This window comes from Zonotrichia albicollis, chromosome 6 (assembly GCF_047830755.1).
Source record: "Zonotrichia albicollis isolate bZonAlb1 chromosome 6, bZonAlb1.hap1, whole genome shotgun sequence".
NCBI classification, from domain to species: Eukaryota; Metazoa; Chordata; class Aves; order Passeriformes; family Passerellidae; genus Zonotrichia; species Zonotrichia albicollis.
In genome coordinates, this window is record NC_133824.1 from 11,146,744 (window position 1) to 11,166,371 (window position 19,628).

At 36.5% G+C, this 19,628-nt stretch overlaps 1 protein-coding gene across 2 annotated transcripts in view; it reads left to right on the forward strand.

Moving 5' to 3' along the window:
- Positions 1-19,628, forward strand: part of PTPN21 (protein tyrosine phosphatase non-receptor type 21) — a 44,052-nt gene that overhangs the window by 4,406 nt on the left and 20,018 nt on the right. For both annotated transcript variants that reach the window (XM_014264518.3, XM_005483146.4), the window contains exons 3-10: positions 9,453-9,622; positions 12,165-12,262; positions 13,901-13,968; positions 14,415-14,485; positions 15,815-15,902; positions 16,107-16,195; positions 18,559-18,646; positions 19,331-19,410. In XM_014264518.3, the coding sequence (XP_014119993.1) occupies positions 9,453-9,622; positions 12,165-12,262; positions 13,901-13,968; positions 14,415-14,485; positions 15,815-15,902; positions 16,107-16,195; positions 18,559-18,646; positions 19,331-19,410 (752 nt within the window). The remainder of the gene's footprint in view (positions 1-9,452; positions 9,623-12,164; positions 12,263-13,900; positions 13,969-14,414; positions 14,486-15,814; positions 15,903-16,106; positions 16,196-18,558; positions 18,647-19,330; positions 19,411-19,628) is intronic.

The following is a 19,628-nucleotide window of genomic DNA, read 5'->3' on the forward strand; positions in this document are numbered from 1 at the left end:
ACTCCTTGCCATGTAGTTGATCAGCTACTGGAGCAGCTATCCTGTGTTCCCATTGTTTCTTCACCTTCTGGTCTTTATGGGGACTTGGGTTGCTCCTAAACAGTTGTTAAAGTTGTTACAGAGTTTAGGGAATGTCCAAGGGGAGGAAATGTGAGAAGTATCAGTGAATAAAAGCTTAGAATGCAGCAAAAAAAAAGGCAACTGTTTTTTAAACATGACATTGATGAAAATTCTACTTGAAAAAACCCACAAAGGAAGAAAATAATTTCTACCTAAGCAACATGATTGAAAACGACAGCAAGACTTGAGTCATAAGACAGCTTTTTATTTGTGTGCGTATTTGATGTATTAGTGCTGTAAAAAGAATCTAAAGCACAAAATGTGATAAGTGTACCAGTTACCAACTGTTTGTCTTGCTTGTTTAAATACCACAAATATATTGGCAGACACTGTCTTGGAGCTCATACACAGTCATATAGATAGAGCGCTGGCCTAATGGAGAGACTTGGTTTGTGGTGGTTGAATATGTAAATATCTGCTCAACCTGTTTTCCCCCCAAAATCTCCTTACTTGGTATTTTAAAGGATGGTTGTGGAACTGAAATTTACTCTTCCACACATTTAGTGATTATTTCTACATCTTCTGTGTTGAGTGAATTCTTTCTGAAATGCTAAGCTTTGAAATGTTCAGAGAAATCTACATAGATGACCAACATATGAACCAATGTCATTATTTTAAAAATTGTTGAGCACAGGTGGTTTGAAGGCAGTATTTGAATGCTCTCAGTCCTGGGTGAACTGACATTTCCCCCTAGAGTCTGAAAGGTTTAGTTTCGTTGATTTTGGAGTCATTGAACTATGACAGTATGTGCACTTCTGGGGGGCAGGAGAGAAAAAACTACTGATAAAAGTTTGGGCTGCTAACATTGTTCTGAAAAATACCCTTTTGTTCTGTTATGTGGTCTGCCATAGAATGACCTTTTGATTATGGAATTCAAATACAGGATGAAAACCCTGGACTTAAGTAACCAAAAAATGAGTAATTGTGAAAATAATTAGTAATAAATATTTACATTTATAACTATGATCCTTTGAAATATTACCTTTTTATTGTCAAGCAGTGGCAGCTGTTGGTAACTTTGCTCAAATATTGAGAAAATATATTTAGAACTCAATCCTGCAAACATTATTATTTTAGCAAGCATGCATTACTGTAGGATTCCTCAGTGGGAAAGGTTATATATAGTAATTTGTTTTCAAAAATGCTTTTTATTCTTTCTGTTTAAAGAATAATAAGAAACAAAATAGATGTGAAGCCATAAGGGTTTGTTTATTGTGGTTGTTTTCGATTGCAATATGCATTCTTGTAGAGTCTCCAAGTATTTTTTAGTGTACAGTTCTTTTGGAAAATGCAATTCTTTTCAAGGGTATACCTTCTTTTTTTAATCTTTCTCCTTCTAACAAAAGGAGAATCTAGCTATGCTTGTAGCCTTAGTGTTTACCTAGAACACATCAGATATCATATATTTAGAATTTAATTATTGTTGTGTGAATGGAGTTTGTCAATTTTATCTGTCTACTTTCAGATGGAACTTAGTCACAGAAAGTATGGAATTTTTACTGTTTGCAAAATGCAAAGGCTTTGTCTTCCTGAATGATGACTACTAGCTTCTATTGAACCAGTCAGAGTGCTGGAAATGCAGTTTTTTCAGCTATTCTTCATTATCTTGTTCTTTGGAACCACTCCTAAATATCTGTTTAAAAATAAACACATAAAAAAAAAGAGAGCAAGAGATGCAATTCCCTCAATTAAGGATCATATATCAGAATAAGGGAGTTGACAGTACACTATTGAACTCTGAGCAGATTCCTTCAATCATGCATTCTTGCATGGATTATTTTGGCAGGAAAATGTGTTGCAATAAAAGGGAATGGAAAATAGGGGTATAAATTACTTCCCAGAGCTTGCATTCAGAAAAAGTTTTTCTGCCTTTAAATAGTCAGATTTGCCAAGCAGATACTGGATCACTCCTGATGGCTTGCTCAGTAGAGAGTTTTCAGAAAGAAAAATGTGTTCAGCACTTTCATTAAACCTGCAAAAACAACTTTAGGCTTTGATGCAGTAAAGTATAAAGTATTTCTGTAAGAAGTTGCCTATTTTTAGTTCACTGAACAGCCTTAGAGCATGAAGTTGAATTCTAAGTGTTCAACATGAAAGTATGACTGTTTATTTAAATACTGAGGCTGGGGACCATTCTCACATCCAAGGTATCAGTTTCAGATTACTGTATATGGCCTCCACAGCTAGGACAAGCAGTTCCCAAGCATCTTCAAAACAGTTTACTGCATGAGGCATTAGGGGAATCTCTACCATTTTTTACACGTTCAGGGGTAACATTTGTAAATACCTCTTTCTCTCTGGTGTAGTTTGGAATTACTGAATTTGGACAGCTGAACTGAACTATTTTTAAGGATGTGCCATCTTTTAAGATATTTGTTTTAACAGATCTTTATGTAAATGAGTAACTTTCAAATTATGCATTGCATGGCTAAACACTGTTTTTCTTTTGATTTTCCAGTTAGCACTTCTCAATTTCCAAGTTGTATACTGGTATGGACACATAGTTAGCATTTAGGAAGATTTACATATGTTGACAACTTTATTTTTTTATGGAATGGTAAACTTTATAGAAAAGTGAAATGAATTCATTAAACTGAGTATCTTCTGGTATTCCTAGAATGTGACTCATCAGGCATGAGAATGTAATCCAGCTCTCTTAAACTGAGGAACTGGGGAAAGAAGCCAAAGGGAATAGTGAACATAAGTTACTTACCTTTGTAGAACAGTCTGTCTTTTACCCCATGAGAGAACTATAACTAAACATGATTTATGCAAAAGGGTGGTACAGAAAACCATTCTGGAATCACAAGTTTTGAGAAAATGCTGAGATCTCTACTGTTAACTACCTTAAAAAGTATGTACAACAGTGCTAATCTTGCATCTAAGGCAATGAGTATGCAAATGAAATCCTTGAAAATATAGAGATTAGAGATTTTTTAGAACATTGTAATATAGCTACAATGCACATTAGTACATTAGCTAGCTAGGTTTGGGAGGAGATGTTATAACTGGTGCCTTTCTCTTGTTGATTTGTTGTTGTTGTTTTCTAAACAACACAGCACCTCTAAACCAGAGAGCAGGGGCAAATTCTGCTACTGTGTACAAGCAGAGTCTGACTTAGCTGCAGATATGTGGGAGAGTGCAAGAATAAGAACCAATGGCAGGGAACTTCTGTGGAGTGTATGTGTTGTGCATATGGAAGTTCCTGTGTTTGTTTTGGATATGCAGAGGAAAAGGAACCAAGGTTATCTGGATCCTGAATAACTTCAAAGTTCTGAAACAGTGCTTGGGAAATGCTTGAACTATGCTGTAAAACTTTGCTCTGAATTCTAAACATCAGTTATCTTTTGGAGAAAACATAAAAAAATACCTTTAATTCATTGCGGTGGTTTCTTAAATGTATTTTGCATATAAAAAGAGTGTTTTTAAAATCAGACCAAGCTCAACCATAAATATTCTTATGTCTTTATGCATCAGTAACCATATTGTCTGACAAATGACAGTTGGGCCACGTCATGACAGAGGGATCATGAACATAATTATGTTTATGTCTGGTATCAAAGTCTGACAACATTTTAGCTGATGCTTGTAGAAATAGGGAGGAGAAGCAGTGCTGGTACTTGAACTTCTGTGGTTGCCTCTCTCAACCAGATTTTCCTTATTATTAGGAAAGGAGAAATTGACATGGAGAAATATGTATAATGATGCCAGTATTCCATGTGTAATCTGATTCGTTTAAAAGATGCTGCTTTATTGAAAAGCAAATTTGAATCCATCTGAAATAAGTATTAGTTATAAGAGTGTGATAATTGTAATTTAGGAACCAAGGGAAATTGGAGGATAGAATAGTTAGGCAAAAATCAGCAACTGCCTCAGTTCAATTATTGTAGTTCTTCCTTCCTCTGAAGGAAAGAAGATTTACATTCTGATAAAGGGTTTGCAGTCAGTCATATACTGAGCAGCACAAAATGAAGGTTTTTCCATGAAAACAATAGTGGCAATTAGGAAGCCCTGCCCCTGATTTCCTTAGCATTTTTATAAAGTTAAGTCAAAATTTGAATATGCCACTTAATTGCATTTTGTTTATCATCATGTCAGTTTTATACCAATTTTGTACAGTTTTATACCAATTTTGACAGAAGAGGTTTTCTTTACTTCTGAAGCAAAGGCATTAGCTTATTGTTTAGTATTTTTAGACTTCTTTGAAATTTGGCTTTTCCTTTTAGTAAACCAATCAGAACGTAAACCTCTGATGAATGGGAACATTATACTTCTTCTAATGTCACTGATGTGTAAGGTGAAGTCAAAAGCAGTTATGTGACTTCATCCTTCTCAGAGCCTTGAACAGTGGTGGAGAAAAGTAACATGATTTTTTCAAAAAAGTATATTTATGCATTTCTGGGTCATGTTGATAACTGGCTTATCTCTGCCAGAGGTTATAATATACCTTGGATATAATGTTTTCTGTGCAATAGGAAGGTATGGCTCTTTAGCTTGTAAATCAGTCAGCTTACCTTTGTCAAATGTCCTGATGAGTAGAATCTTCCTTGCCTGTTAGAAGATTGTTTATTCAAGATATTTGAAGGGTGTAAAACACAGTGTATTGTGATTTGTACAGTGATACATTAGAATAAGTTAGAATACATCAGATTGCCTTGCAATATATTGATTTGCTTATTTATTTTTTATCCCTTCTGTTTTGCTTTAAACTATAGTTGGCAATTACTTTGTTTAAATAGCATTTGTGAAATCCATATTAGAGTAGTTAGGAGAATAATTGTGTGAGTTTTGGAAAAAAAATTTCCATTATGAAAGAACTAAGATTTAAGAATAAATTGTCTCTTTGTTCATATAGCTACTCTGCTAAATATTCCCTCCTGCAGCTACAGTTGAAGAGCTTGTCAGTGCTAGGACAGCAAAAACAGTATAGACAAAAGTACCCTACAGTAAATAGCTTCAATGTGGGGGGAAAGGGAGGGATTTATGTCAGTGATCCTCCTATTTCTGCCAGAAGAATTGGTCATGGTAGTAATTAGAGAAGTGCAACTTTCTCCTTAGTGGCTGCTACATGATGGGAGTCACAGATGTTTTTTTCTCCACCACTTCCAGGAAATCTTGGATATTGTACATTGCCTGGTCCAGGCTGCTCCAAGTCCTTTTTTAGGTAGAGACTGGAAAGTTTTGTGGAGGAGGTTGTCTGTTGTGATAAGAACGGAGTTTCTGGAGAATTTTCAAGGCCTGTTGTCTCCTTCTGTAGCTCTTAACACTGGGCGTAGGGAAAAGCTTTCATTTGGTATCTGCCAGTTGTGCTTATTACAAGATTATTGACCCAGTCCTCCTGCACGTGGTTTATTTCAACTGCGCTGTCCTGATAGCAGGGGCTGTTCTGTATCCAAGCATATAATAAAGCTAGATGTGGTGGAGCCCTTGGGCTAACTGGGATTTTATGAGTTTGACTGCAGCGCTTCTCCTTCAAGAAGGAAAGGTGTTCTCAGCATTCTGATCAGGGAAGTCTTACAGTTTGTAAAAGAGGAAAAGCCTGGAAATACATTTTGACTGCATTCTTCTACTATTGTTTTATCTTTTCTGATTTTTTGCCTCAGATCTTAGGATGGGAATTCCTCAGGTACCCTTGAGGCAGGTAACCAAATGCATTAATTAGAAGGCACTGTATTGACCAGTCTCTTGGTAATCTATGACATATTTTGTAAGATTTATAGTGCAGGATATGGAAATAACCTGGAAATTATATTATTAAATATGTAAGGCTGAAGTAAATTTTGAACACTGCCATGCCTCAGGGGAACTCCAAGATTTGTGTGGTCCTACCTGTGCTCAGGAGGATCAGGTGCTTCAGGGGTGCCTGGGTTTACCACCCAGGTGCCTCCAAGGATAGAGATTTGACACCTCTTTGGGCTATCTGTTCCAGTGTTTGGCTAGCCTTGTTGTGAAATTTTTTTCCTGATCTATTGGAATTTCCCACATTGCAGTTTGTCCCCAGTGCTTCTCATACGTGCCGTGATTACTTCAAAGGAGACCCTGGCTCTATCTTCTCTCTCTGTGCCCTGCTCTTAGGCAATTGAAGTCCACAGTAAGATTTTACTTTGTCTCTTCTAAGGCTGATCAGCCCCACTTCTCTGACTTTCACTGCACGTCATGCCAGAGGATCTAATGTAGTCACCTGCAGTAATGTAGTTTTGTGGCACTCATTCCTGGAGAAACTCCTCTGCTTAGCTGAGGAAGTCTGGGTGACCTCAATGATGAAGTCACTCCCTCCAGCTTGTGAGCTGTGGATACTGTGTGGGGCTTTTGGTACTTTTGTGTTCTTGATAGCTCTTGAAATTTTACGCAAAAATATTTACTGTCTCTGGTGTCAGAAAGCAAGTAGGTAGAAATTAACTGTGCAGAAATTATATGTTCCTTTTATTTCTGTTTGATTTTCTTCAGAGGGGTTGGGTCATGAATAAGTCACTAAAATAACCGAACCTCAAAGTAGTGTTAATCTTAACAGCTTAACATATTTTAAGAATTATGTCATGACATTCTTTTTAGCACTGGATGTTGTCCTGAGCTGCTAATAATAAAATGTTTTAGCAATGAATAAAAGTGGGTTCTATTTTAATCAGTGCGAATATTCCAGGGTGCATAAGCTCCTCTGAAAACTCACAGGATCAAATTCTGCCCTTGAAGTGAAGTGAAAGGTTTGCATAGAAGTCAGAAGACCAGCTTTGGTTTGTAGTATTTTGCATGGCTTGTATAAAGATATGCTGGATTCCAGAGGATATTTTAAAACGTGGAAACATTTTTCTTAGTCTGTTATACTCAGTTATGTGTAGGCAAGAAAAAGTGGTCAATGTTTCCAAGAAATAGATCAACTCAAGTGATCATCATGCCTTAAAAATAGTCTATACGTTCAGTTTAAATTCAGGGCGTAGAACCAGGAGTATTTTTAAATCAGAGAGTTTGTAACAATGGCAATGTTTGTGGTCTCTTCTCCTCACCTTTGTTATACATCTGTGCTTCTGTGAGGTTTAAGTACATCAAGGCTGCAAGTGAGTTTATTCAAACAATTGCTGTACTTGTTTTTGGGTGTATTTTCGGTTGGCTTACAAATATGTTTGTGTGATAGCATTTATAGAAAACTTTCAGCTGTAGCTCTTACCCTTTTCTTCCAGTCTCTGCCATGGCCATTGCCCTTGCCCAGAATGTTGTGGTTCCACATTTTAGCGCCCAGCCCGAGGCTGATGTGGTTGTCCTGTCAGAGAATTGGGCTGGGTCAGAGCAGAATGTCAGCATCCTGGTCTGACTTTGGCTCCTGTGACTGCTTGCATGCCGTTAACAGTCTTGGGATGAAAGAGAAACACACCTTTTTACACACATTCCTTTCCTTACTCAGTCTGCAGGAAGGAGTCAGTCATTCAGTACATTTTATCCTTTTTATCATATGATATTGCAGTGAACATGATATTCTTTTGTAATGGTGTTTCTGTGGTTCTACTGTTGGGTTTTTTTTCCCTAGTACCTTATGGAATTGGAGCCACTGTCTTCACAATAGCCCGTGGGGTGATGGTGGTCACCTTATGATTGGGGCATTGAAGAATAGAAATAAAGTGTTGTTTATGGTGTCAGCAAACTTTGTGTGCCTGGACTGGGAAATAACAAATGTGTTGTTTATATTATTTATATTCAGAGCCATATTTCTTTTAGTAGGTGTAGGCATTCATGTGTGACAGGAAATCTAAGGGAAGTGGGGAAGACAAATGGAAAATGACATGGGAGAGCAGTAGGGCAAAGCAAGGCTCCTCTGGGGACCTGGTAGGCTCACAGGGGATGCTGAAGGACAAAAGAGCACAGGACAGCTGCCCAGCAAAAGCTGAGCTCATTAAAGCATATGCATGGCTCACTGCACGAGCAGGAAGAGGAGCAGATACAGCAGAGCAGGAAGATATCTTGCCTGAGTGGGCCACTCCTGACCAAACCAAAACACAAAATACAGAGTGCACTGGAATAGACCTCCTAGAGAGGCTGAGGGACGGCACCCCTGGAAGGTCAAAATCCCACTGGACAGCATCTTGAGCAACACAACCTCATTTTTATTAGATCCTCTCTCAGAAGGAATCTGGATCAGAGTATTTTTCACTTGCTCCACAGTACAGTTCTAAATCCATACTGCAGAGTCACCCACAAAAATTTAATTTTCTCCATTATGTTTAAACTGACTAAAATCTGCTCGCATGTTTCTTATTTAGCTCAGTTCTGGACAAGCAAGCAGATATGGATTGGAAAATATTCATGTCATTATCATAGCAAAACTAGATATCATAATTAGAAGTGTTTTAACTGAAGGAGAGAGATAAGTGAATGTTAAGAATTACCAATTAGGTCTGTAGGTATTGACATGAAAATTCTCCAAGTCCTTGCTACATAAATTTTAATGTATTTAGAAACTGTAGAACTGCCAACACCTTTAATCCAATATTTTTCCTTACATATTTTCAGACATTTTTAAGTTACACAAAATAAAGTTTTTAAGGATGGAGTTTTATAAAGCAGAGGGAGTATTTATCATGATTTCTCTAAATCAATAATTTCTGTCAACTAGTCATGGAAAAATTGCCTCCCTAGTAAAAGAAGTATTTACTTTTGCTTTCTCAAAAGCTGTAGCATTTTTATATTGTGGAGAACAGATTTGAAATTTATTGGGGAGCTACAGCTCTTAGGAGAAAAAGGCCACTTCAGTACATTCCTGCAAAGCTCGCCCATGTACACATTTGAAAATTCTTATACACACATCTTAGTTTCCAGTCTAAACAGGATGAAGAGTCCACTCATGGGGTTCCAGATTTTCCTTAGAGCTCTGACAGCTGACTGTGTGTGCAACAACCCCAGCCCTCTGTCCTGGGCTCTTTTGTCCTTCAGCATCCCCTGGGAGCCTACCAGGTCCCCAGAGGAGCCTTGCTTTGCCCTGCTGCTGTCCCAGGACATTTTCCATTTGTCTTCCCCATTTCCCTTAGATTTCCTGTCACACATGAATGCCTACTGCTAGCATCTGTGAATGGCCACAACAGAGTTATGAGTTATGAACTGTTTCCAAATAAAGAGTAGTTCTGGTACTGTTTTAGGTGGGGGACCTTATGTACCTGGGTTGGTTATCTGGAGGTGATCTCTGCTTTTTATGGCAAATGTCTCTGCAGTTCCTGAAGTTTTCAATAACCCATGGCCTTGCTCAGTGATTTAAAACATTTATTTCTAAGTATCAAGACTCTCATGCAGTATATTTTATCTAATATCACAATATTAACTTTTTCATCGTTGAAACACCTCTTTTTCAGATTACCTATTTCAGTCTCTGGTATTATAATAAGCAGAATCAGCGCAGATGGGTAGATTTGGACAAGCCTCTGAAAAAGCAGCTGGACAAATATGCCTTGGAGCCAACTGTGTATTTTGGAGTAGTGTTCTATGTGCCTACTGTTTCTCAGCTTCAGCAGGAGATTACCAGGTAGACTTCATAGTATAAACTTCTGTGTGTTTATAAATTTGCTCTCAACATTCTGAAATGTATAGTTTATTTAAAAGTCATCTTCTTTCCACTCCCCTACCTTTATAGAAATGAAAACTATTTTAGGCAGAATTTATGTTCAAACTGTATTCTAATTTATCTTTGGAATAATTAAAATGTGATAAACTAAGCAAGCAAGTAACTATTTTGTGATCTTAGGAATCTGCTCAAACCTGTTTTAAGTAACAGGCGTACCTGCATGGTCAGTCTTTTAATTGTTTTAGTCCCTTCATTGACTTTTGAATTTGTTCTGAATTTGCTTGACTTTTAAATTTGTTTCTTTGGTTTTTTGTTTTGAAGATCCATATGTTGTTTTCATGGATATCTGTCTGGAACAAAGCACTTGCAGATTTTATTAATCTATGCTTTCTTTGTTTTGCTTTCAGTACTTTCTGTTCTTATCTTACAGTACATTGGCACTACAGGCTACTTTGGCTTGTGATTTCATTTTTTTTTTTTTTTGGCATAGGCATATCAATGAGCCATAAATATGGATGTTAGTATGTTATGTATATATGTTATGTATATATTTCTACTGTGAAACTGGGCAACATCACGTAATTGTTGCTGGCTGCAGGGGGAAAAGTAAAATTGAGCATATATATATATATATACTAGCCAGTTATTCCTATGGGCCTGTACATTGGCTGCTAATGGTTTAATGTGTACAGTTCTGATTTAATGATTATTTTTAATTGGCAATTGGGTACAAAACCCATAGCTGGATTACAAACATGTATTGTTATTTCAAAAATATGTGCTTGTGTTAACTAACCCATTTACGCTGAAACTTTAAGTTGGCCCTGCTTTGAGTGAGGAGTTGAAGCAGATGATTACTCAGAGGTCCTTTTCATCTTAATTTATTCTGTGGTTACATGGAACTGTCTCTGTTCCTGAAATACCCTGCCAGACACCTTTCCTGCTAATTGTGATGTGAAAGCTTTTCAGGGTCACCAGCTGCAGATCTCTTGGTGCAGACACTGGTGCTGTTGTTACAACTCAGTCCTTCACAGATTTAGTTTTTGGGTTTATGTGTAATTTTTGAAGGTTTTTTTTTTTTTAAACTCGAAACTTTTGTGCTATATCTTGGTAATTTTAGTGGCTCAAAAATCTCTGGTTCAGATTCTGTGTTAGTTTACTAGAATACATTAGAGTAAGATCGAGGTGTTGCATTGGGAAGCTAAATTACCTGAAAAACCTTAAATAGTCTTCTCTGGTATTTATTTAAAGAATATGGTGTTTATACTAGAGCTTTAACAAAAATTTGGCAGTGTGCTACCTGGTAGAAAGCAGGAATTTATGTGCCAGTCTTATGTTTGTGTCTTAGAGGATGGTACTTTGATAGTAAGAGTCTAGGTTAGTCTCAGAAATCTGTGGATTTTTTCATGCCTGTTTGATATAAATGAGATTGAACATGTTCAAGCAAATTGTATGTTTAATGTACACCAGGAAATGTTATAGCTAAAAAGAGATGTGCTCTGTTGAGGTGGTGTTAATAGCAGTTCTATGGAAAGAGCTTACCTTCTGCTTCTTGACTGGGAAGACTCATTCCCCAAATGCCTTGGGCTTTTTCTTTTCCATTTTTTGAAGGTCTGAGTTTAGATCCAGCTGTTCTTGGGTGTGTTGTGTACTGTCATATGATATACTGGGGTTTTGTAGTAGGATGCCCAAGAGTCTAAACAATATTTATAAATTATCAGTGTATTTAACAGGGCAGTAACAGTGATGGAAGAGAGCTATCCATATCATGAATAAAATTTATGTGGCATTTACATGACCTTTCTAATCACTGAATGAATTACAGCACATACTTAATATGAGGAAGTTTTAAAAACTAGACTTATAGAGGACAAATGTCCTCTGTGTCCAAGTTGGTGTAGCTGTACTGGCAATTTTGAGGTGTTTTGGGCTCCAGATAGAAAGTTCTGTGGGTGGCTGAAAGAGGCAGAAAAAATATGGCATATAGTGGCTCAGACTGTGGACAAACAGTAGAGGTAGTAGTGGTTGCATGTACAAGAGATGATGCAGGAGAAGCATAGATTAAAAGAAAAAAAAAGTGCCTTGAAAGTGAGAACAAAATGTACTCAGGAATTGTAATGCAGAAATGAAAATCCCTACTGGGACTGAGGGAATGTTAGATCTATTGGAAGAGAATGCAGCAACCCAGCAGCAGTTTACTGAATGTTGTAAAGAGACAATAACAAAAATTTTAAGGAAGGAAGAGGAAAAAAAAAAAGAGAAGAGGGTTTGGTAGTAGATAGAAATTGTAGAGGTTCTTTAAGATCACTGATTCTAGAATGATATATGGAAGTTAAAGGAGGCAGGTGTTTGAAAAGGCCTTGAAGCAGTGAGTCCAAAAGATGAGGAAGACTAGCCTCTACTCAAAGTGGGCAATGCAGAGATGAATAGGAAATGCAGGCATAGTCTTCTACTCTCTCTTAAAAATTAAGAAGCCCATGTTAGCTTTTTCTTTTCCCTGTAGGTATCAGTATTACTTGCAATTAAAGAAAGATATCTTGGAAGGCAACATTCCTTGCACAGTGGAACAAGCAATACATCTGGCTGGTTTGGCAGTTCAGGGTAAGTAAGAAATTTTACCATCTAGCTAATGTTACATTAGAAACTTTGGTGATATATTTTATCTTTCCTGTTTTCTTGATGTCACTCAAGAGGCCCAATTCATTAAGTTATGAAAGGGGTTTGCTCCTTAGGACTTTGCCATATGGACTGAGGAGATCAGCAGTTGGATCAGTGGCCCTGAACTTCTCTGCAGTCCTCAGAGGTGTACCTGGGCATCTAACACGTAGTTTCAGGAGCTGGATTTGAATTAGACATTGGAGTTCCATTTAGGCTTCAGTTGTCTGCCTAAATGAACAAACCCTTCCTCTGTTTCTATTAATGAAGGCTCTTTATTCTAACATATTTTCATAAATAAGCAACTTTGAATGTACTTGTATTTCTACTTTTTATCCAAAATTTCCTATCACATAGGATTATTTCAAGTTAGTGTGCAAGACTGTTAGCAGTTCTTGTGTTCAAATCACTCCTGAAAACGCATTTCATGCAGTGATACCTGTATGAAAAGGCAGCTTCATTTTTCCTGGCCCGGGTCAGATGGGATGGAGTCTACACCAGTCCTGAGGGTGTCTGCACTGATCATGTTTGTGTTCCTTGCAACGTGTTTTTGTCTGATACTGAATCTCCCAAAAGTTTGTAATGGCCACAGCTGTGTTTAGTGTGTTTGTATACTGTTATTTGTATATCATTCACAGTGAATGCCACTTCAGTACATCTAACAGTAATTGTAAAACTGCCAAAATTGAACAGGACTTAAAATCACTGGCAGTATATACAACATATATACAAAGATTTTTTAAAAAATTTATTTAGTTATATGCATTGGTTGCATCTCAATAAAGATGGTGATTATGTTTTCTTGAAAATGTGGTTACCAGTGGAGTAGGAGAAATTGTTTTAATACTTTGTTTATATAACAGTGAATCTGTTTAATCCAAGCCAGGTTCTAATGGCCTTCAACTGAAAAAATCTTGCTGTGTTATTTGTATCTATTTGGACAATGTAAACATCTCTCTGCTCAAGTGAGTTGTTTATAGAAGTCTTTCAATATAACCCTCTTTCCAGATGGAAAATATTCATCCTTTTATCTTTCACCTTCATTTCTTACTCCTGTATAAGAGATGAACTGTGTATGTTGATAACACAGGGAAAAAATACCTCAGAAAAAGCACAGGTTCTAAATTGATATGCTTCCATTACTGAAGTAGTTTATACCAGATAGGTTTAGTAATTTTAGCTGGTGAATGAGCAGAAGCAGTGCTTGCTGTTTCAAGAATGATCTGTATTTAAAATCTGTACAATAGGTTAATTCTAAACACTGCTTTAATTCAAGAGTTGTGTGGTTGTAGTGTGTCAGAGGTGCTCCCTTTTCATAGAAGGAGCTTCCAAATTAATTATTTTATCATTTCTTCTCAATCCACAAGGAGTGTTACCAATCATTCTGAACAAGGTAAAAAGATGGGAGTTTTTTGACCTTTTCTCTTTATAAACATTATTGGTTGGTTTGTTCTGTTGTTTTGCTTTATGATTACAGTTCAGTGGAATGGAGGTTTGCTACTTGGAGGTCCTGCTGCAATTAGTTGGGTTTTGAATAATTTTGTTAAAAGTGTTTGAATCCAAGACTTCTTTTTTTTTTTTTAGCGGATTTTGGAGACTATGATCAGTATGAATCTCAGGAGTTTCTACAACGATTTGCTTTATTTCCAGTGGTAAGTACTTTCTTTAAATTGGTGCCTTTAAATTACTAAATTGGCAAATTTAAATCCTTCTTAAAATTGGTAAATGTAGATAATTTTTAGGAAACCTCCATGATCCATTTTTCTTACTGCTCCCTGGGCTGTCAAAATTAAGTAAAGGTTTTCTTTGAGATTGGAGTGAGATATGACACCTTATATTACACAGAAACAAAGATGTAGTAAGATTTTTTCAATTTCATTTTATATTACACTGAAAAGAAGGTTAAGGTACAAATGGGAGAGAGAGTAAAACCACTTCAAAACAGTGCTTATGCTTTTGGGGTATACTTGTGCATATTACAGCATCTAAGCTCCAAGGCTAGAGTCAAGGGCTGATTTACACGTGTAAAGAAACTATAACCATTTGATTTTGTAGAATTTTTTTGTATTTCATTCCACAAATGCTATTTTATCTTAAGGGTTGGCTACAAGAAGAAAAAATATTGGAAGAAGCAACACAGAAAGTTGCCTTGCTACATCAGAAGTACAGGTAACATATCTAAAGCTCTTCAATGCTTAATTTCAGTCTTCAGTAGCTTCTGTAGCTCAGAAAGCTGGGAATCTTGAAATGCAGTTGGACTAATTTCACTTCCCATTTGAATGAGTTTTTTCTCTGATACATCTGTATTAAAGCTACAAGAGCTTCTGCTGAATGAAAATGACACAGGGAACAGAATATTTAGTAAAATAAATTAGAGGATTCAGCTTGAAAAGAATACGGGACACAATTAAATAGGTGTGACTTCACCTGTATCATGTTTCTGACTCTTGTTCATGTGAATTTCTGACCCCAGTAAGAATATTTCTTGATAAACAACATTGGGAAGTATTAAAGGCAGGAGAAATGCAGAGACAGTAACTGTGCCAGAATGCACAGTTATGATCTTAGGTAGAAGGGAGCTAAGGTGCAATAGTCCAGGACAAAAGAAAGTTGTGTTGTCTGTATCAGTTCATTAGTGAAAAATGTTTGTGACTATGTGAGTAATACTGAATATTTTCCCTTGAATTGTTTTAAAACAACAATTTGAAAATTGCAGTTGCACTTATGTTTAAAAGGCACTTGTAACAAGATTGCCTGGCTCAGGTTCAGCAAAGAAAACTTAATATTCATGACGTTAGGAAAAAGTGAAGAAATTTGGAGATTTTTGATTGAAAAAGTATTGAGATACATAACAATGAGCGTGACAGGACTTTTTCAAGTAGAAATTATATATTTTATGAGGTAACTGAGGTATGTTGGTGGGTAGGTAAACACAAGCTTTTAAGCCTTTTGATACTACTGCAAGTCTGTGAGAAAGCTGTCTTTGTCAGTTGGACTAATTATAAAGAATTCTACCTTTAACTACAGATCTTGTCCTCATGCTTTCAAAGTATTACAGTAAAATAGCCAGCATTTAGAAGATGAAGCTGTCTTTTCTGAAATGTAGTGCCAGACTTCCTCTTTTCCCTATAGCAATGTAGAAGACATTCATGTCTTGAACATGTGTGCCCCGGTAAAGTGAGGAAACATGGATACAGTGCTGGATTTGATCAAGAATGTGATAATTGTCTGCCATTAGTAGAGATGGTAATATTCACTAGTAGTCTTTGTTGCCATTTATCCCTAAAGGTGCCAGAGAGAAAGAAGTTATTAGAATTGAAGTGTTGATTCTGAGGCTGAGCCAAATGCATCAGCCATTGGTACAGACAGAAATAGCACGATTTGATGGTTGCCTGGATGTCCTGGGGATGCTTTTCGAGCTTTGACAGTGTCCTTCAGAGTAAAAAAAGATTATTTTTTCTTAGTGGCAGCATTAGCTGATTGTTGTTTTATTTGTAGAGGCCTTACTCCTCCTGATGCAGAAATGTTATATATGCAAGAAGTGGAAAGAATGGAGGGCTATGGTGAAGAGACCTATCCTGCCAAGGTAAATGAGGTTTTGATCTTTGTCTAATTGCCCTTTTCTCCCTGTTTAGAGTCGTTACTTCCTGACAAAAGTAAATGAAACACAATCCTCAAACCACCCATAATTTTCTGCTTCAGAATTAATAAAAGCAGTTGTTTCTTAGGTCACTTTGCTTTTGAAGACTTTTTTCTCTACTTGCATAATTCTTTTTGCAACTTTTTACAGGACAGCCAAGGAAGTGACATATTCATTGGAGCGTGTCTTGATGGTATCTTTGTGAAACACAAAAATGGTCGTCCTCCTGTTGTATTTAGGTTAGTATTGTTCTTTCATAAAATATCTTAGTGAATTTCACATTTTAAGTCTGTTTCTCACAAGCGTCAATGACTGTTAGATATGATGTGTATTTATGCATTTGATAAACCTGTTCACAGTCTTGTAGTCGTCATGCTACAGTGAATACTGAAGCCAGTGAGAATTTCTCAATGCAGTAACTGCAAAATGAATCTCTTTAAGACAGATTAATTCTAAGACCTGAATATTTAATATACAGTTACCTTGCAAAATATTTAATTGAATCAAAAAGGAGAAATTCTCTGCACTGAGGGCATCTTAAATCCTGAGATTGTCACATCAATTCATATACAAATATTCATTTGTGAAATTGCCCAGAAGTTCTTTTCATATATTATATGTGGAGAGTTATACGATAATGTTTTATTCTTTTGGATTCATACATTGTTTTAGTTTATTATTGAATGTTCTTATAAATTGTAGACAGAGCTCTGACTTACCTAAACACTTAAAATTCAGTCTTCACATAAAATGGCTTCCCACTGACTCCGATTTGTTGCTTGGGCATCTTTGGGCAGAATTCAGAATAAATTGGAAAAAGAAATTGAGATTTTTTATAAAATGAGTCTCAACAATTTAGTTTTTATTAAAGCAAGAAAGGATTTATTCCTAGTGAACTTTATCTTCTAAGATTGAATTTTTGACTGAATATGAACAGAAATCTTGAAATCCTATGGTCCAGCAGTTGCTGAAACTTCGCTACTGGTGATTTTCTGGGATTAGAGGAAGTAGGCAGCTTTGCTTCTTTCTGTCAGTAGTTTTGTTTAGCAGGATTTAGAAATTCGCAGCTCTTAAATGTCCTTCAGAAGAATTTCTGTCTCAGCTGTGATAGGAAAGCTGATGCTGCGCTCTTTTTAATTGTCTGCTCTGCTTTCCTACAGCATTAAGCAACAATTGTACTTACCAAATGCACAGGGAGAGGAATAAAGCTTTGTGCATGCATTTCACATAAATTCTCAAGGAATTGTGCATGCAGTGTCTGTAAACATGACAAAAATTTGCACATTTGGAAGCATCAGAAAGTATTTATTTTCCAATTTCAGGATTCACTTTTCTGCTTTTTGGCTTGCTAGCTGCATGACTGTGGGCAATTCCATCATGGGTAGCAATATCATGTTATTTGGGTGGCAATAAAGCACAGACAAATGACTCATTAGTGTGATTTACAAAGACTGGATTATGCTGGTAATTTCATAGTTGTTCCCACAAAGGCTTATGAACCAAGGCCTTAAATTTGAGGGATTTTTGTTCTACATCAGAATGGAGACATTAATGTTTCTCTACCTCGTCTATACATGAGGCAATAGCTATGGAAAATGCCAACAGACACCTCTGTGTAATGAAAATGAGAGTCATATAAACACCTTTAGAGACAGCCCTATATGCAGGTCATGCTTTTTCAATGTGTTTGTTTACTGCAGAATATTATTTTAATAAATCTATGATACAGACTTTATTTACACTAACATAATACTAATGGTTCAAGTTAAATTTGCATTTAAAAAGAAGAAGAATAAATATATTTCATGCAGTCTAAATTTTTTTCATCTGTCAATGGGTAAGAGTTCTAGAAAATATCCATAATAATGCCTTAAAGGCTTTGTTTAGTGGAGGTTTGATTTTTTTCTCCCTGGAATGTAGGGTTTGCTTTCAAGCAGATTGGACATTACAATTTACTGATGACTAAATTTGTCTAAATTAGATTTTTTTTGCAATAATTGGAAGAATTTCAAATGGAAGACAAGTAATAATCTTACTCTACATATTTACATCTTACCAAGAGTTAGTCACATACATATTTTCTTTTCAGCAGCCGTTAATGGTATGGAAATGATGGTCTGCAACTTGTTCAGATAGATTAATGAGCTTTTTCACAGAATCATAAAATAGTATTTAACAAAATCATAGACTTATAGCAAAATAGTGTCTTGAGAGGGACCCATGAGGACCATGGAGTTCAGCTCCTGGCCCTGCACAGGACACCCCAGGAATCACACCCTGTGTCTGAGAGCATTGCCCAAACATTTCTTGAACTCTGTCAGGCTGGTGCTGTGACCATTTCCCTGGGGAGCCTGTTCAGTGCCCAACCACTCTCTGGGTGAAGAACTTTTTCCTGATGTCCAACCCAAACCTCCCCTGACTCAGCTTCAGGGCATTCCCTCACTCCAGTCACTGGTCACAGGATGGAGGAGATCAGTGTCTGCCCCTCCTCTTCCCCTCTCCTTTATCCGCGTTCTTGATGGTAGTTCTGGTTTGCAGTTGCATTTTTTGAGGTTTGAAAATCAGAGCTTGTCCAGTCATATCCTGTGCCTTTTGTCTGCAGGTGGCATGATATTGCCAACATGTCCCACAATAAATCCTTTTTCGCATTAGAACTGGCAAACAAAGAAGAGACAATTCAGTTCCAAACTGTGAGTACATTTTTATTTTTTTCTCTAAGTTATCATTAAAGAAAAACAAAATTAAGACTGATGATTTAAAACCTACTATCTATATATTTAGCAGCTTTGAGCTGTATGAGTGAGTCAAATGTAATAACACTGTCTTTGGCCAGCTTTCCATGGGAAAGCATTAAAAATTTGATTTTTTATGTTCAGTACATTGAAATGTCCGGTTGTGTGGTCATAAAAAATGTTCATCCATTCCAGCAAAATTTCTGGCATGCTTTTTTGACTTGAGTCAGTGGCAATTAAAGATAAATATAGCCTTAGAGCTTTACTGGAGTGGGCCATGGCATTCCTTGCAGAATTCATTTTATTCAGCATCTACCAGCTGCTTTTGTCAAAAGGCAGCTGTTGACAATCTTATGGCAACCTAAACTATAAGTTGTATTAGTGTTACAGCTAATAAGTATCTTGAACAAAAGGCTTCTACTTTCAAATTTCATAAGTCTAGGAAAATTATTAGACTTGAGTGTATATTTGGTTCTGCAAAGTAGAGTTTTAGGGAAAACCTGGTGACATTAATAAAGTTACATTAAAATTAAGTTGGCCAATGGTAATTTAATCTTAAAAAATTCAGTGGCTTTTCTGAAAGCAAGTAAAGGGTATGAATGTTTGACTTAATGCAAATATTGGGTTTTGTTTTTTTGGCAGGAAGATATGGAAACAGCAAAATATGTGTGGAGGATGTGTGTGGCTAGACACAAATTTTACAGACTAAATAAATGCAGCCTGTAAGTAGAGTACATTAGCAGAACTCTTGATGCCCTTGCAGCTTTCATTGGGAAGTGAAATCTCCCACTCCCTCTGTAAAGTCTTTACTGTCCTTTTTAGATTACTTGGGTTCATTTTCTTAATATTTTTTGAGAAAATAGTTCCCACCAGTTTTTGAAATACATCGTGATTTATAACAGAAGACAATATTAAGTGCTGAAATCTCACCATAAGTAAT